At 40.9% G+C, this 18,842-nt stretch overlaps 1 protein-coding gene and 1 long non-coding RNA gene across 3 annotated transcripts in view; one reads left to right on the top strand and one right to left on the bottom strand.

Moving 5' to 3' along the window:
- ankha (ANKH inorganic pyrophosphate transport regulator a) overlaps positions 1–18,842 on the top strand; it is a 78,625-nt gene that overhangs the window by 29,832 nt on the left and 29,951 nt on the right. For both annotated transcript variants that reach the window (XM_060900040.1, XM_060900041.1), the window contains exon 8: positions 9,727–9,813. In XM_060900040.1, the coding sequence (XP_060756023.1) occupies positions 9,727–9,813 (87 nt within the window). The remainder of the gene's footprint in view (positions 1–9,726; positions 9,814–18,842) is intronic.
- LOC132867241 (uncharacterized) overlaps positions 1–18,842 on the bottom strand; it is a 47,376-nt gene that overhangs the window by 14,665 nt on the left and 13,869 nt on the right. The gene's annotated exons all lie outside the window — the stretch shown is intronic.

Below are 18,842 nucleotides of genomic sequence, written 5' to 3'. Positions count from 1 at the left end.
CCAACTAGTCTCGCTGAAACTACATGTAATGCTTCCTTCACTACAATATAATCCTCCTAAATTGGGAATATTAGGCTTGGGCATTAAAAGCATTAGAATGTAGATGGTTACTTGTTAAGTTGTTACATAATAGGGAGTGATAGCCTACTTTATGTTTGATTTTACTTTTTAAAAAATGCTGCAGGCAGCTCCCTACACTTGATTTGTTATTTAAAAACTACTTGAAGTTGGTAAGTCTTACTTAGTTCTTAGTGTAAAAGAATCCAGAGTGTATTTTCATTTATTTTCCACTGAAAATGGTGAGCTGTAATATAGTAGGGAGTGATTTATTTTTTTATTGGTGAATATTTATTTTATTATTATTTTATTTCTCATTTTATTCTAACTAATGTTTGACTTTATTGTACAAATGCTGCTGGCATTTCCCTGCACAAAATTTCATGTTCAATTTTACAATTAAACATACATTTCATAGATATGAAGGTCTGTGTCAGTGTGTGCTATGTTTTAATTTCATGTGAATTATAATGTTTACATTTATCGGTTGCACATGTCCGTTATCGGCATCCCAGTTCCATAATAATCGGTATCGGCCCTGAAAAAAACATATCGGTCGATCCCTAGAACATGCTGCAGTAGGTGCAATAAAAATTCAAAGTTCAAATATTCAAGGTCTATAGTCGAAACTTTTGCACAATGCCGTACGAGCTATTCTCATGAGGTGTGTCTAGACAATTCTTCCTGGTCTATTTGCTGTTTCAGCAAATCTTCAAATATACTTCTAAATGCATTAAAAGCACGGAATGTAGGAAGATTAACGCTTTCAGAGCATGTTAACTTTCTGTTGTTCCCTCAGCCATAAAATTTTAGTCAAACTCCCCTCCCCTTTATTTGAATCCCTGTTAGCAATGGGTGTCTGACCTGGTTTTAAGATGCTTCTTAGGTGATTGTCACAAGTGCCAGTGACTTGTATTGCTGTGTAATGTGTGTATGGTGATGTATCCCTGAAAACCATGGTGTAACAGCAGGGGTGTGGTCAAGTACCAGTTTGTGAATGGAGGGCGAGGCCAGGGAAAGTGAGTGGCAAATTGATCACACCTGTGTTGAAGTAATTGTGTGTATGTCTTGCAGTGACAGCTGAAGGTTTATATAGAGAGAGGAAGCAAAGAGGAGAGAGCTTCCCTGTGTGTGTGTGTGTGTGTGTGTGTGTGTGTGTGTGAGAGAGAGAGAGCGAGCGAGCTTGAACTTTAAGCTGAAAAACTTGAATAAAACAATTGTCCTGCAATTATCCCACCTGTCAGGTGCTTCAGTGTTCTGCCCATTACCAGCACTGAAACTCGGAAACACTGAAGGGAACCACCTGTATGGAGTCCTTGCCATTCAAGGACCTCAGAACAGGAGCAGTGCTTTGAGGCCCTGCTGCAGGTCCAGCAGGAGGAACATCAGACGTTCCAGAACCTGCTTGCATCGGTGGGCACTCCGGCCACTGTGTCTGCAGGCTTCCCCCCATGTCACCCCTGATGAAAATTGGCCCGCACGATGATCCCAAGTAATTTCTGGCGCTCTTTGAGCAAACTGCAGAGCAGTGGGGGTGGCCAGTCGGGCAGCGAATGGCTCGCTTGCTGCCACTACTGACTGGGGAAGTGCAGCTTGTCGCTCAGCAGCTCCCCACTGACAACAGGATGGAGTACGTCGACCTAAAGTACGCTATCCTACAGTTTGTCAGTACGCTCACCCTGGAAGAGGGAGGGCCGGCCGGCCATTCACGTTTGGCTAACAGCTCCAGGATGCCTGCTGAGGGTGGAAGACCATGATGTCAAGAGAATCCTCAACGCGGTGGCACTGGAGCAGTTCATCGCTTGGCTGCCAGGAGGGACAGTGGAGTGGGTCCAGTGCCACTGGCTGACATTGCTGGATTGAGCAATTGTGTTGGCAAAGGACCATCTCATGACCGTTTCAGTGGCAGGCAGACTTCCTGGCTCTTCTCTCTTTCTCGTACCCCTGTCCCCACACCACAAAAGCAGGGGCTGACACCCCCTGGCAGTCTGCTTGCTGAGCATGTGTTGTCCCCCTCCCAGGTGAATGATCCCCATGCTGCCAGTGCAGGAGCGAAGCAGTATATCCCGCTTTGGTGGATTCAGGCTGTAATCAAACCTGTATTCACCAAGGGGAGGAAGAAGTACACCCTCCTTCAAAAAAAAAACTTCAATATATAGTCCTTTTTCCCAAAACGTAAACATTTTGTACATTCTGAAACCAGGTGGGAAAAATGAGTACACCCTATATTTCAGTAATGTGTAGAGCCATCTTTAGCAATGATAACTTGAAGTAAATATTTTCTGCAAGAGTTTCTGACTCTTGCATCAAAAAAAGTCAGTCCTTCCTGCACCATTTCATGGCGTGTTTGGCAGTGCCGATCTCCGTTTCGTAGCCCTTGGCCTCTTGCCTATATTACATAGCTAGGGTTACAGTGGGGGGCTAGTCCTCTGGTAACCGCGAGAGTTTGACTCCCCACTCGCATCTGTGTTGCAGCATGCCTTGTCAGATGGCAGTAGGCACCATTTTCAGTGGGGTCGTTGTTTACATGATCCAATTGCGGCCCAGTTTAAACTGCTGGACAGATGGCCTATATTTGTCTCAAGAATATTTTGGTATTAAGTGGTTCTGGTATCTTTTTCTCAATGGCTGCAAGTTTCCCAGGCCCTGTGACCTGCAAAGCCAGCCCAAATCATCACCCCTGCACCATGTATGAGGTACTGTTGATATGAGGTGTTTGTGGTGATATGCAGTGTTTGGTTTTTGCCAAACATGGTGCTGTGCATGATGACCAAACATCTCCATCTTGGGCTTATCAGGCCAAAGGATATTGTTCCAGATCTTTTGTGGGTTTTACGATTTTATAAACCCAAGTCATGCTGCCATGTTCTTTTTGGAGAGAAGGGGCTTTTTCCTAGCCACCCTTCCATGGAACCGTACTTGTACGGTCCTTGTTTGATTGTGATGAGTTTCAAATTGTTTGGCCTTATAACCCTTCCCAAATTAATGAGCAGTATCCGTTGCGTCTCTGAGGTCATGCTCAACTAATCTTGTGCATTTCATTAGGAAAACCTGACTGTTAATTACTCTCTCAATGATTTGTAGAGGTAGGAAAGGTGTACTTTTATTTTCCCACCTGGTTTCTGAATGTTGATTTACGTTTTGAGGGGAAAAATTACTATGTATTGAAATCTGTTTGTCACCTAAAGTTGTTTGCTTATAGCATTTGGTGAGGACAACACAATTATTTAGCCCCTGATAATAAATAACACAGAATTGAATAAGGGTGTGCTTTTCTTTTTCCCATGCCCATTTCATTAACGTGATCTATTTTTTCACTTTGGTTAAAGGTTTCTTCTGTTACCCATCATTCTGTTGAACTACCTGCCTGTGCCAGTGGGATTTATCTCTCCCTAAAGACAGTGTATTAGCCTTTTAGTGTGTCCCGCTCTCATCAACTCATCTGTATGCTCTGTTCAGAAAAGGTTCCAAAGTTTCAAATTTCATGCTATCGGCGCCATCACAGTTGTCATGTCCTAGATCGCCACTAAGTTTCACAGTCTGCTCTGAAAAACAAATTGGCCCTCATGTTGAAAATTTTATTTCCCCCCTCCCCTTTGTAGTTATTTTTTTTAAAACCCTTAAACACACATTGTAGTGCTTCTAATAGTGTCCCCCTTTGATGTAAGTGCTCCAGACAACACTGAGAAATAATGATGTGATGCTGGTACAGCATTTTCTAAGTATATCCCAGATATTTCGCATTTCAAGGTGAAAGTAAAAACGAAATGTATCAACCAAATGACTAAATAAAAAAAAAAAGGGCACGCACTTGCTATACTGAATTTTTAATGGATTAAGGTTTAGTATTTGAATGCATTCAATATGTATTGGTCCATAACCAGAGAAAATCATGAGGTGAGATTATTTGAAATAGAGGTAGGCATTATGCTGCAACTAAGATGTAATCTGATTGGCTGACAAGGTATGCTGTGATTGAGCCATGCTACCATATGGCTAGAAATGGTGACTAAGAAGCAGAGCGGCACGTTAGATGCCTGGTTCAAAGCCTAATTTTAGCCATCACTATGATTACAGAGTGAAATACTCTGGTGTGGATTTGGGGGAGCCCAGCCCAGCGCGGTGCACACCCCCGGTCCAAAAAAATAAATAAATAAGTTTTAGTATTGCAGATAGTGAGATATGCCCACCTATTTTATGTAATTAATAAGGTTTAAATAAATAAATCATTATGTGGGCTTGAGCTGAAGAGTTTATGGTATAAATTTATATTTAATAGTAGGTCTGAGGTTTTTTTTCACTCATGACACGAATGCAACAAAAAGTGAGCTGGGAGAGTCCTGTTGGATTTTAACAGGGCACAGGAACTTCATGCATCGACGTAAGTGTGGGGAAATGAGGCCAGACCGGTGGACATTGACTGGTAATTTTTGCGTTTGTCCATCTGTATTTCAAAATCATTGAAAAATGGTCCATGAAAAATTGTAAAGATATGGGTCTAATCTACTTCTACTTTTCTTCCAAATGTTACACTGCACAAATACATTGTTGTAACACGGCCTGTGATTGGCTGATTGCAGACACACTCTATAACCAGTCCCATGGTAACAGCATGATCATCACTTTCACTCAGTCTTTCAGTTTCAATTGGTTTCTCTTTCTAAGTTCTAGTCCAGCAGATTTTAGTCTGAAACCCAACTATGTCTAGTTTTGAGTCATTTTCCAAGTTTTTGTTCCGAAGTTACTTGGAATCTCATACTCAATTTTAACTCTCTTGTGTAAGAGTAGTTGTACTGTTGATTTTACTAAGTTTCTTATTTACTTATTATAAACATAGTATAAAAAATAGTCATTGACCTAATGTTTCATGAGTGTTTTTATAGTACCGATATAGGAGTCCGGGGCGGCACAGTGTTGTAGTGGTTAGCACTGTTGCCTCACAGCAAGAAGGTCCTGGGTTCGAGCCCAGTGGCTGGCGAGGGCCTTTCTGTGTGGAGTTTGCATGTTCTCCCCGTGTCTGTGTGGGTTTCCTCCGGGTGCTCCGGTTTCCCCCCACAGTCCAAAGACATACAGGTTAGGCTAATTGGTGGCTCTAAATTGACCATAGATGTGAATGCAAATGTGAATGGTTGTTTGTCTTTGTGTCAGCCCTGCGATAACCTGGCGACTTATCCAGGGTGTACCCCGCCTCTCACCCATAGTCAGCTGGGATAGGCTCCAGCTTGCCTGCGACCCTGTACAGGATAAGTGGCTACAGATTATGGATGGATGGATAAATGGATGGATGGATGGATGGATAGGAGTCCCAGTAAGTTGTAACCAACTGGAACATCCTTGCCCCCCCCCCCTACTTTTTTTTAGACATGGAACTGACCTATGTGTGCTACTGTTTTCTTGGGTATAACTTTTAAGCATGTTTTTCTTGAAACTGACATGTTTCTTGTAAATTATTCAATCTGTTGTGTAATTATATTTGTCTAATATAATTTATAACATCTCGTGTAATTTGGCCTTTGAAGATCACAATGTGCCTGGAAATAGCTGAGAAGCCATCTAAAGCCCTTCAGCTTCCGGAGCCCTAAGGCAAGCCCTGGACCCCCAGCCACATTGTTCAGGGCCTTTGGCCCACCATTCAGACAGGCCGAAATTCAGATGGACAGATAAGAGCCTATCCCAGCTGACTATGGGCGAGAGGCCATGGTTCACGGTGAAGGGCTTCAGCCATTTTAATTGTATCCTCCTATTCTCTGCTTCATACCCTTTTATTCCCCTAAACTTTGAGACCACTGATGGGGCAAGTCCTACAAGCTAATGATGTTGTAGTAGTTATTTGTATACTGGTGGAGGGGAGAATGAAACTTGTGATCCTTATAAAGGTCCTTTAATACATTCTCTGATCTTCCAATGCCATGGGAATGCTGTTCCATGTTAATATATGCAACATTATGGTTGGTGACCCTTCCCAGTCAGCTCATTCTCATTGGCTATTTTGGGTTTCTACTCAATATTCTATCACTCTCCTTTTTTTATTTATTATTTATTTATCCCCCCCCCACACACACACTATAGGCTTTTAAATTGTAAATAGCTGGGATAGGCTCCAGCTTGCCTGCGACCCTGTAGAACAGGATAAAGTGGCTAGAGATGATGAGATGAAACAAGGGTTTTTGGGCAATTAAACAATTGGACCCAAAATCTGCCCAAATTATCCTCTAGTTTGGGGCCAGCTTTAGCAAAACATTTTGGAAGGGTTATGTAAGGTGTGTTCAGTTAAAGAAAGATGTTCACCTGTCATCCATGAGAAAAGAATTCTCAAACATGTCCTGATTTGCACCAAGAAGGTGGAATGTTCACACATCCAGTACAGCCAAGATATTTTTTTTTCTCCCCCCCACGGTCTCCTTTTAAGCACACCTGTAGCTAATTACATAGCAGTGATCCAATAGTGACTTGCCTGTGGCGGTATGAACCTGCCAGGAAGTCTGATTCAGTTGTTTGTGTTTGTTTGACTGCAGAGGATAAGGTATCCTTTTGATATACAGTGCTCAGCGTAAATGAGTACACCCCCTTTTGAAAAGTAACATTTTAAACAATATCTCAATAAACACAAACAATTTCCAAAATGTTGACAAGACAAAGTTTAATAACATCTGTTTAACTTATAACGTGAAAGTAAGGTTAATAATAAACTTAGATTACACATTTTTTTTTTCAGTTTTACTCAAATTAGGGTCGTGTAAAAATGAGTACACCCCACAACAAAAACTACTACATCTAGTACTTTGTATGGCCTCCATGATTTTTAATGACAGCACCAAGTCTTCTAGGCATGGAATGAACAAGTTGGCGACATTTTGCAACATCAATCTTTTTCCATTCTTCAACAATGACCTCTTTTAGTGACTGGATGCTGGATGGAGAGTGATGCTCAACTTGTCTCTTCAGAATTCCCCAAAGAAAATAATTTCTTTACACCACAAAGGTGAAGGCTACAAGATCAGCAAAGCTTTACTTATCAGTCAGAATACTGTAGCAAAAGTGGTACAAAAATTTAAGAAAGATGGAACTGCAACCATCTCACAGAGACGTCCAGGTCATCCATGGAAGTTAACACCTTGACAGGAGCGTCTTCTGATGAGAAGGGTTGAAGAAAATCGGCATGCAAGTTCACTGTAGTAATCTAAAGAAGTAGAAAGCCAAACTGGGGTGACTATTTCCCGTGAGATAATATGGTGTACACTGCAGAGGAATGGCACGCGTGGATGCCGCCCACAAAAGAAGCCTCTCCTAAAGCCCAGGCACAAAAAAGTCCGCCTAGAGTTTGCCAGGGCCCATGCTGACAAAGATGAAGACTACTGGGACTCTATACTCTGGAGTGATGAGACCAAGATAAATGTTTTTGGAACTGATGGCTTCAAAACTGTATGGTGTCACAAAGGTGAGGAATACAAAGAAAAATGCATGGTGCCTACAGTGAAACATGGTGGTGGCAGTGTCCTTATGTGGGGCTGCATGAGTGCTGCTGGTGTCGGGGAGCTGCATTTCATTGATGGCATCATGAATTCACAGATGTATTGCTCTATACTGAAAGAGAAGATGCTACCATCGCTCCATGCCCTTGGTCGTCATGCACGTTTCCAACATGACAATGATCCTAAACACACATCTAAGGCCACTGTTGGATTCCTGAAGAAGAACAGGGTGAAAGTGATTTTCAGTGGCCAAGTATGTCTCCTGATCTGAACCCAATCGAGCACCTCTGGGTAATTCTGAAGAGACAAGTTGAGCATCACTCTCCATCCAGCATCCAGTCACTAAAAGAGGTCATTGTTGAAGAATGGAAAAAGATTGATGTTGCAAAATGTCGCCAACTTGTTCATTCCATGCCTAGAAGACTTGGTGCTGTCATTAAAAATCATGGAGGCCATACAAAGTACTAGATGTAGTAGTTTTTGTTGTGGGGTGTACTCATTTTTGCACCACCCTAATTTGAGTAAAACTGAAAAATGTGTCATCCAAGTTGTATTATTAACCTTACTTTCACGTTATAAGTTAAACAGATGTTATATTAAACTTTGTCTTTTCAACATTTTGGAAACTTGTTTGTGTTCATTGAGATATTGTTTTAAAATGTTACTTTTCAAAGGGGGTGTACTCATTTACACTGAGCACTGTACATAATGTGCAACCTTTTTTTTTTTTTTTTTTTTTTTTGGGTGTGTGTACAGCTGTTTTTCTAAATAAGTATATGTTAAGTGGGTGCATCTGAATCGTCTGTTCTAAGGCTACGTTTACATTAGACCGTATCTGTCTCGTTTTCTTCGCGGATGCACTGTCCGTTTACATTAAACCACCTGGAAAAGCCGGGAAACGGGAATCCGCCAGCGTCCACGTATTCAATCTAGATCGTATCTGGTCCGGTGCTGTGTAAACATTGAGATACGCGAATACGCTGTGCTGAGCTCTAGCTGGCATCCTCATTGGACAACGTCACTGTGACATCCACCTTCCTGATTCGCTGCCGTTGGTCATGTGACGCGACTGCTGAAAAACGGCGCGGACTTCCGCCTTGTATCACCTTTCATTAGAGTATAAAAGTATGAAAATACTGCAAATACTGATGCAAATACTGCCCATTGTGTAGTTATGATTGTCTTTAGGCTTGCCATCCTTCCACTTGCAAGTAGTAAGTGATATGCGCTGGGATCACACACACACAGCGGCTCAGTCCCGAATCACGGCTTGTGCACTTCACTCGCGCGCTGTGTGAGCTGCGCAGGGCCGGAGTGCGCACCCTCCAGAGGGCACTCGCTGTTCAGGGCGGAGTGATTTGGAGCGCAGGATGCCTGCGGAGCCGAGCGTATCCGTGTATTGGTGTTGCTGTGTGCACGGCTAACGGTTTTAGTGTAAACGCGAATCGTTTTAAGAACGTTAATCTGATGATCCGCTGATTCGACGTAATGTAAACGTAGCCTAAGAGTAAATACAAATTTTAAAATGCGTTAATTTACTTGTTTACACATGTACAAAAGTACATTTTTGAAACGTTTAGTCAACAGCAAAAATGAGCGCAAAAAAAGCCAAAGCTAAATGTAAACCTAATTATAAATTTGAATATAAATAAAAACACTAATTTATTGACCCATCACTGTTTTTATATAGGACTTGATTCAGCGCTTGCCATATTTACTGAAATTTTTTTTTTCTTTTTTTTAAGCAGTAAAGGGATGGGATATGAAAGATGGTCACTCTGTTTTGCCATTTTGTGTTCTGCAATCTACAAATTCATTTTTTTTTATTTATTCATCCTTGGTAATTGTTTTGGTGGGTGTAGAAAGAGTTCTTCTGTCCTGAGAACTCTAGGAGTTAGCAGGAATATACCCTGAATGTAATGCCATTCCAACTCTGGGCATCACATGTATTCATACCTCTTTCAGTTCAAAGTAGCTAATCCAGGGGAAATTGAGGAAACATGTGTGCGCAAACATACCCTGGAGGAAAAGTCAAAACCCAGGTGCACTGCAAGATGGTAGAGAACTAGGTTTGATGGAATAACATCATATTATTGCTTGTTTTCTCTTTGTGCCTGGTACCTATTAATTTTCCTTCCTTGACTGGTGACCTTTTCCAGCATTTTGTAACGTTTTTCTTTTCCTTTTCTTTACCCAGAATAACTCGACCAACAAGTTTGGTGCTGAAGTGACAAAATCCCATATCAAGAGGTTCACTTTAGTCTGCTTTACCTTCTCTGTAACGGTAAGAATGGATGTAAATTATTTCAGGAGTATGTTTATTGTCCTGTGCATTGTGTTGGTTTATTGCTGCTAAAAGCTGAAATTTAATGATCACCTTAAAGGTTTCACTTAAAATTTTGCTTTGAAGGTGTTTATGTAATGTTGGTTCAGCCTCTCATTTCCTGTACACAAACGTGCATTGCGCTACATGTTAACATGGCTAGTAATCTTACCCAATATCTCAATTGGAATTAAAAAAAAATGTATTTTGTATACACCTCAGTCATAGAGTAAGCAGACTAGGGCCAATTGATGTCTGATTGAACAAGGCAGAGAATCTAATTTATTCTATTTACAAAAGTATTATGGACAAAACCCCCTTGGTATCCCACTGCTTTTGCAGAGGGTTTTTTTTGTTTGTTTGTTTTGGGGGGGACAGTTGAGCTGGGATATATAGTTGTATACATGTATAGGATGTATATCTGGTACCAAAACTGATCCTATGGGAAAACACAGTTGATGTTAATTCTGAATGATGTAATTTCAAGTAAGGTGGAATGGGAATCAAATTAACATTTTGAGGCAGATACAGGAAGATTGTCTGTAATAAAGTATTTTATATTTTTTGTTCAGATAGAAAGCTGGTTAAGAATAATAGAAAGTGTACTGTAATGTCTAAGAATATTTGGAGCCACAAATTTTTCAATACTTGGATGTTTCCATCCATTTCACTTTACATGCCATTAATTTAAGGATATCTGAAAGTTTACCTTTTTGAATTAAATTATGAAAAAATTTGCTTTTTCATGATTGTGTGGTTTTTTTTTTTTTTTAAATAAAATGCACACAGTACTATGCAAAAGTTTTAGGCACCCTTTTTTCATACAAACTTTTGTTAGATTTATTTTATGACTTCTACATTATCAAGTCAGTAAAAAAAAAAAAAAGTTCCAAACGTTAATTTTCCAGCACAAAATTAAATGTTACGGGGGAAAAATGTCTCTGAGCAGCATATTACATAAGATACCACTTTTCAGATTAAATTTATTTAAATATATTATAAATTAAGAAGCAAGTGTCAAAGTGTCCAGAAGAACTGTGGCTGGTTCTGCAAGATGCTCAGTAAAACCTACAGCTCACTTCCTTATAAAACTGCACTCCTTGTACCTGAGACTTTTATTTATTTATTTATTTATTTATTTGAAGCAAAGGGTTGTCTCACACCAGATATGGACTTTTTCATTTATTATGCTTTACTGCTGTTTATAGTTGTTGGGTTTGTTTGTTTGTTTGTTTGTTTGTTTGTTTGTTTTTTTAAATGTTGAAACATTTTATTATTTTTAAGCCATTTTTGGTCTACAGCATCTCTTTATATATGCCTAAGACTTTTGCACAGTAGTGCATGTATGTTTTATACAATATTTTTATTTATTTATAACTTTTTTTTTTTAATCTAATGTTTTTTTTCATCTAAACACATGCTGCCATTTTTCAAGTTTAGCCACAATATGGGTGTGCTCCATTTTTGTGTTTGCTGAATGCTAGTTGAAAATGTATTGGACAAGTTTTCAAGGTCTTTATCTCTGTGACCAATGCCCATCTCTGACTGTTTCATGTCTCTAAAATCGGACTTAGGTAGCTTGATTGAAACACCAACTCTATTCAGGAAAGGTAAGACTAAAAGGTAAGGTAAAAATTAGCTGACTTTTATTTTATGCTGGTTTTTGTATGTTGGAGACAGACTGGCTCAAAACTACATCTGCTCTTTTTCCCACAAGGAGGGAAGGAGAGAGAGTTTAGCTTCGCTTGCTTTTCGTGGTTGTAAATATTGGTCTAGCCTAACAGCCGCCGAGAGAAACAACAACAATAACAAAACAAAGTCCCAGCACATGTGCCAAATGCCACTGGCCTAAAACTGCTCTTGTAAAACTGTGTGGGTATAAATCTGCGACTCTACTGTCAGGTCTTATTGGGGCTGTACTTTTCCTGCAATTGGATGTGGGTTCTTTGCCTTCAGTGGATATGTCTCCAGCAGGCCAGGGCAGAGTACTGTTCATCAGAGGTGGACAGTATCGAAGTACATTTACTTGAGCATCTGTACTTTACTGGAGGTTTTTTTTTTCTTTTTTTGGGGGGGGGAACTTATGACCTTTTTAATTTCACTACATTTGAAAGACAAATATCGTACTTTTCACTCCACTACATTTCTATCAAGGTCCTCGTTACTCGTTATTATGAAGCAGCTTTGAAACTAGATGTGTGGTTGTTTTTGTTTTTTTTTTCTAAAATGTGATTGGTTCTTTCACAGGTAACACCTGAGACAGTCGATCAGTAATCACTCGGGTCATGTCACATCCATAGACTGTATAAAATCAAGTTCAATGATTTCTCAGCAGCATTATTTGAACACAATCAGTTGATGGAAGGAGGTGGTTCTTCTGGAGAATGTACGCACTCATGGCCATACCTAGAACCCATGTTTTGGTTTTCTGAAAGGATTAAAGATTAGTTTTGTTTTAAATGTTTGCTGAAAACTAACCACCTCACAGCCTACAAAAACTCGCCATCCAACCTGCGGAAGCATATTGAAGTATGTAAACGCTTTATTCCAAGAGAAAGTTTGCAACAAAGTTATTTGTGCTTTTAGAGCTAGTGATAATGTTGCAATAGCTATGCAGTCTGGTTAGTCAAATGACTTTCTAGGGATTTGCCCAACAAGTTGCCATCGCCTTGTCCACGGCTAACGTTTACACATAGCTAGTTAACCTGGACACTGTTAGTTAGCATGTAAAGAGTTACACTAATATGAATAACGTTAGCTTATCTGAAGTCCTTTTCAGAAATATGTTTTAGCATAATTTTGCCAAATAAACAGTGTAGAAATCTCTTTCTCTTCTAGTAGCGTTAGCTACCCAATATGATTTCGAGTTTGAAGAGTTTGCTAGCATATCAGGTGGAGTTTCACTGACTAGCTAGCTTAACATTAAACCACCATGATGACACAGCATGCATTCATTTTGTGAATTCACATTTCTGTCTTTGGTAACTGCATTATGTATTGTAAGCATCGTGGCAATAATACCACGATGCATTGACAGAAAATGTACTTTTAAGTATTTTTAAAAACAAGTACTTCAGTACTTTTTAACTTTAAGTAAAAATTTGACTGGACAACTTTCACTTGTATCGCGTAACATTTGACCAGCGGGATCTGTACTTTGACTTGAGTAAAGAAGTTGGGTACTTTGTCTGCCTTTGCTGCTTATTGTTTAACACTTCTGTAGAACAGTTGATAATAGAAAAATGTTAATAACAGCCCGAAATGTTATTTTAATGTTTTGTTCAGAAAAAGTGCATCGTGCTGCTAATTTTAGTTGTGGTTTTCAATATAAAACTTACTGAAATAATTTAAATTTGTGTATCCATACTCTTTGAACATTTTCAGCATATTTTAACAATACCATGATAATACTGAAGTGTTCATTTTGGTTGCCATAATCGTGATCTTAAATCTTCATACTGTTTCATCTCTATGCTACGGTGTGTTGCTATAGCAGCAATATGCAGCTTTAGGGTACTGAGCTAAACTAATGTCTATAAGGGAAAACTGACTTGAAGTGTGTTATGGAGCCAAGTAATGTTCAATAAGTAATTCTTGTAATATAGAAGAAAAGGTCAACAGGGTAGTGAGAAATGAGAGGAGGCCATCCTGAGCTTTGGAGGGCAAGACGCCAGTATAGCTCCAGCTGTGCTCACAAGCTGCTAAGTGAATAACTTTCATATCCTGTTCATGTAGTCTGACGTACAGGTAGGAAGCTGTGTGACTGTATTATTTAGCAAATACTGCATAATATTTGACTACGTGACATTGTTGAAAAACCTTGGTATGTATGCACTTGCACTAGGTAGTATCCAGGTATTACACTCTGCCCATAGTCACCTAGAATGCTTTTCAGTTAACGGGTATGTCTAGTCAAAAGTTAATTAGTGCAATTTTATTGCCTTCTTAATGAGTGAGATCAAACAGTAAATAGTTAAATAATAAAAATACAGTAAATAGCTCTTATTCCACAACCGTAGTAATCTGTATGTCAAGACGTGCTCAACTAAGGCTACATCCACACGACAACGGCAACGAGTTTATTTTTTTATTTATTTTTTTTAAATATCGCATCCACATGGGCAACGGATCAGTAAAATATCAGGTTCATATGGCAACGCAACGCTTGCTGAAAACGATGCAATACACATGCCACACCTCTACATGCGCTGTAAGACAGTCCCATCGGAGACACCAGAACAATAGAAGTAGACGCACACAGTGACTATCCCTGTCACTGTCACACGCACACACTTTCTCACTCCCTATCCTATGGATATAGTCCCTTTAAATCACATGCTCATTTTTTGAATGGAGACGCGGAAAGAGGAATGAACGGGGGTAGGTGGAAGCCGGTACGCCAACATTCTGATATCCTCCAGAATTCTTTAATGGTCCGGAATAAATTGAATGCTACACGTTGATGGATTACTTTGTTCTTCTACGCCCTTTTTGGGGAATGTATTGTCGGACTTAAACCAACATCTGAAGAGGTGAGATTGCTCCTTTTTTTTTTTTTTTTCCCCTATTTTTGCTGGCGGGATTGACTCTGCCCTAAGGGCTATTTTCTTTCTCTCTCTCTCTCTCACTTTGCACCAATTCACAATAAATATTCACAGTGAAAATATTTTGTAAGCGCGTTTCATGAACCAAGTTATAGGATTTGTTGACAACTCGCATCGAGTTCGTTACACTTCTACCCGGCGTGAAGCACATGTGGTTGTGACATCGTAAACACATCCGTTCTACTCATCCAGACGACTTCGCAATGGCTCCGTTGCCAGATTTTTTCACTCTGGAACCCGTTCTCAAAAGATTTCGTTTTGGGGGCACCCAAAACGCCGGTGCCGTGTGGACAGTAGGCCGAAACGATAAATTTTATCAGATTCATCTGAATCCGTTGCCGTGTGGACAGGGCCTAAGAGAAACAACATCCATTATTACTTAAAACAAGAAGTTTCTTTTAATTAATAAAAATAAAGAAAAACCATTGAATTAGGTGTGTCCAAACTTTTGCCTGATGCTCTGTCCCAAATATCATCTTCAGTACTGTCAAAGCAGACTGTAGTTTGTGTTAATACAGTTGATATGAGGCCTATTGATTTTCTTTTGACACCTACAATGTCTTGCAAAAGTATTCATCCCCCCGGTGTTTGTTAGCGCCATTTGATTTACACAGCATGCCAACCATTTTAAAGGTGCAATATTTTTATTTATTTATATTGTGACACAAACGATAATTAAGCTGAAAAAAACATAACTCTGGAGTGTGCAAAGGTATTCACCCCCTTTCATATGAAACCCCTAAATAAGAGCTGGTGCAACCAATTCACTTCATAAGTCACATAATTAATTGATTAAGATCCACCTGTGTGGAATCAGTGTCACATGATCTGTCACATGATGTCGGTATAAATCAACCTGTTCTGGAAGGACCCTGACTCTGCAACACTACTAAGCAAGCAACATGAAACCCAAGGAGCCTCCAAACAGGTCAGAGACAAAGTTGTGGAGAAGTATACAGTAGATCAGGGTTGGGTTCTAAAGAAATATCCCAAACTTTGAATATCCCATGGAGCACCATTAAATCCATTATAGCAAAATGGAAAGAATGTCACCACTACAAACCTGACGAGAAGGCCGCCCATCAAAACTCACAGGCAAGGAGGGCATTAATCAGAGATGCAACAAGGACACCAAAGATAATACTGAAGGAGCTGCAAAGAGCCACAGCGGAGATGGGAGCATCTGTCCATAGGACCACTTTAAGCCGTACACTCCACAGAGTGGGGCTTTATGGAAGAGTGGCCAGAAAAAATAAGAACACGTTTGGAGTTTGCCCAACAGCATGTGGCAGACTCCCCCAAACAAATGGAAGAAGATTCTCTGGTCAGATGAGACTAAAATTGAACTTTTTGGCCATCATGGGAAATGCCATGTGTGGCGCAAACCCAACACCCTGAGAACACCATTCCTACAGTGAAGCATGGTGGTGGCATCATCATGCTGTAGGGATATTTTTCATCTGCAGGGACAGGAAAGCTGGTCAGGACTGAAGGAAAGATGGATGGCATGAAATACAGGGCAATTCTGAAGGAAAACCTGTTTGAGTCAGACAGAGGTTTGAGACTAGGACGAAGGTTTCCGTTCCAGCATAACAATGACCCTAAACATACTGCTAAAGCTACACTGGAGTGGTTTAAAGGGAAACATTTAAATGTCTTGGAATGGCCTAATCAAAGCCCAGACCTCAATCCAATTGAGAATCTGTAGCATAAATTGAAGATTGCTGTACACTAACGCAGCCTATCTAACTTGATTGAGCAGTTATGCCTTGAGGAATGGGCAAAAATCCCAGTGGCTAGATTTGCTAAGCTAATAGAGACGTACCCCAAGAGACTTGCAGCTATAATTGCAGCAAAAGGTGGCTCTACAAAGTATTGACTTTGGGGGCTGAATATCTGTGCACACTCCAGATTTCTGTTTTTTCATCTTAATTATTGTTTGTGTCACAATAAAACAATTTTCACCTTTAAAGTGGTAGGCATGTTGTGTAAATCGAATGGCGTTTACCCCCCAAAAATCCATTTTAATTCCAGCTTGTAATGCAACAAAACAGGACAAACACCAGGGGGGATGAATACTTTTTGCAAGACACTGCAGATTGCCATAAAAATGACTTAAGAACTGAGGCCTGCCAGGAATTTTGATGTGCCGGTTCAAACACTTCAGATTATCTGTGTTGTAACTTATAGACATGTGCTCTGTATATAAAAGTGAATTGGCCAAAGACTAAGGATTGATTGATTTGTACTGTACTACCACATTTGAAATGGGAGGACTTGGTAGTGGTTCACTGGTCCTTCTTCAGAGCATTTTTGGAAGGTACTAACCACTGCATCCCAGGAACACCCCACAAGATGTGCCGTTTTGGAGATGCTGAGACCTAGTCATCTATTCATCACAATTTAGCCCTTGTCAAAATCGCTCAGATCCTTACGCTTGCTCGTTTTTTCCTGTTTCCAACACCTCAACTTCATGAACTGACTGTTCTCTTGATGCCTAATATATATCCCATCCCATTGATGGGTGACATTGTACTGAGAGAATTTAACATTTATTCCACATAATTGAGTCGTACATGAAGGGCAACACGGTGGTGTAATGGTTAGCACTGTTGCCTCACAGCAAAAAGGTCCTGGGTTCGCGCCCAGTGGCTGATGGGGACCTTTCTGTTGCCCCTTTTCCACCAAATCAGTTCCAGGGCTGGTTCGGGGCCAGGGCTGGTTCAGGGCCGGTGCTGGTTCACAACTCGTTCAACTTGCGAGCCAGCTGAGAACCAGTTTGCTTTTCTATAGCTCAGGGTGCTAAGGGGAGCCACGTCATTACGTTGCTGTATACGTCAGTTACGTCGCTGCGTTTGCATAAACCTTGGCGCGAACATCGAAGCAACAACAACATGGAGAAGAAGAAGCAACAACAATAATGGATGACTTTGCGTTTGTACAGCTGCTGCTTCTCGTCGCTTAAAAATGGCGACCTTTCGCGGTCTTGCTATTATTGTCGGTCTTAACAGCTCCCCCCCCCCCCCCCCCCCCCCCCCCCGACGTAAGCGGTTCTTTCCTCTGGCCCAGCAAAGAGTTGTTGCTAGCCTGGAACTGGTTTTTCTGGCCCCAGAGCCAGTAATTTGTCAGTGGAAACAGAAAACCCGGTTCCAAACTAAGCACTGGCCCTGAACCAGCCCTGGAACTGATTTGGTGGAAAAGGGGCATGAGTGGAGTTTGCATGTTCTCCTGTGTCTGTTACCCCTTTTCCACCAAATCAGTTCCAGGGCTGGTTCGGAGCCGGTGCTGGTTCACAACTCGTTCAACTTGCGAGCCAGCTGAGAACCAGCTTGCTTTTCCATCGCTCACGATGCTAAGAGAGGACACATCATTACGTCGTTGTATACATCAGTTACGTCGTTGTATACATCAGTTACGTCGCTGTATACGTCAGTTACGTCGCTACGTTTGCATAAACCTTGGCGCGAATATCGAAGCAAAAACGACATGGAAGAAGCAGCAGCAACAACAACAATAATAATAATGGATGACTTCGCTTTTGTACAGCTGCTGCTTCTCGTCGCTTAAAAATGGCGATCTTTCGTGGTCTTGTTATTGTTGTTGGTCTTAACAACTCCGCCTCCCCGCTGACGTAAGCGGTTCTTTCCTCTGGCCCAGCAGAGAGTTGGTGCTAGCCTGGAACCGTTTTTTCTGGCCCCAGAGCCAGTTCTTTGTCAGTGGAAACAGAAAACCCGGTTCCAAACTAAGCACTGGCCCCGAACCAGCCCTGGAACTGCTTTCGTGGAAAAGGGGCATGTGTGGGTTTCCTCCGGGTGCTTTGGTTTCCCCCACAGTCCAAAGACATGCAGGTTAGGCTAATTGGTGGCTCTAAATTGACCATAGGTGTGAATGGTTGTCTATGTCAGCCCTGTGATGATCTGGTGACTTGTCCAGGGTGTACCCTGCCTCTCGCCCATAGTCAGCTGGGATAGGCTCCAGCTTGCCTGTGACCCTGTACAGGATAAGCGGCTACAGATAATGGATGGAGTCATACATGAGATGATCGCTGACTAGACGCGTAGCGCCTTAACAAACTGGTGAAATGACAGGAGCAATTTGTGAAAAATGCGATAATTCTTGGAGGAAAAAAAAAGCTCTTACCATCAAAAACTTTTTTTTTTCCATATTTCATTGCTCTTTTTTTTGTATTTTTTTTCGAGTAGAGGGTTTTTTTTTTCATCCTCAGTTGACTCAGCAACATGCCCTGCCATTTTGTTTTTCTCTACTCATGGTATATGAGCTGATAGTCTAGTAGTAGAATAGCCAGTCAGCATGTGCAATTGCTCATATCGAGTGAATGTTAATATAATAATCGGGGTTATTCACTTCCCCTGTCAGTGGTCATAA

This window comes from Neoarius graeffei, chromosome 19, assembly GCF_027579695.1.
Source record: "Neoarius graeffei isolate fNeoGra1 chromosome 19, fNeoGra1.pri, whole genome shotgun sequence".
Classification (NCBI taxonomy): domain Eukaryota; kingdom Metazoa; phylum Chordata; class Actinopteri; order Siluriformes; family Ariidae; genus Neoarius; species Neoarius graeffei.
Note: the sequence above shows the minus strand (reverse complement) of the source record. Positions and strands in the feature narration are given on the sequence as shown.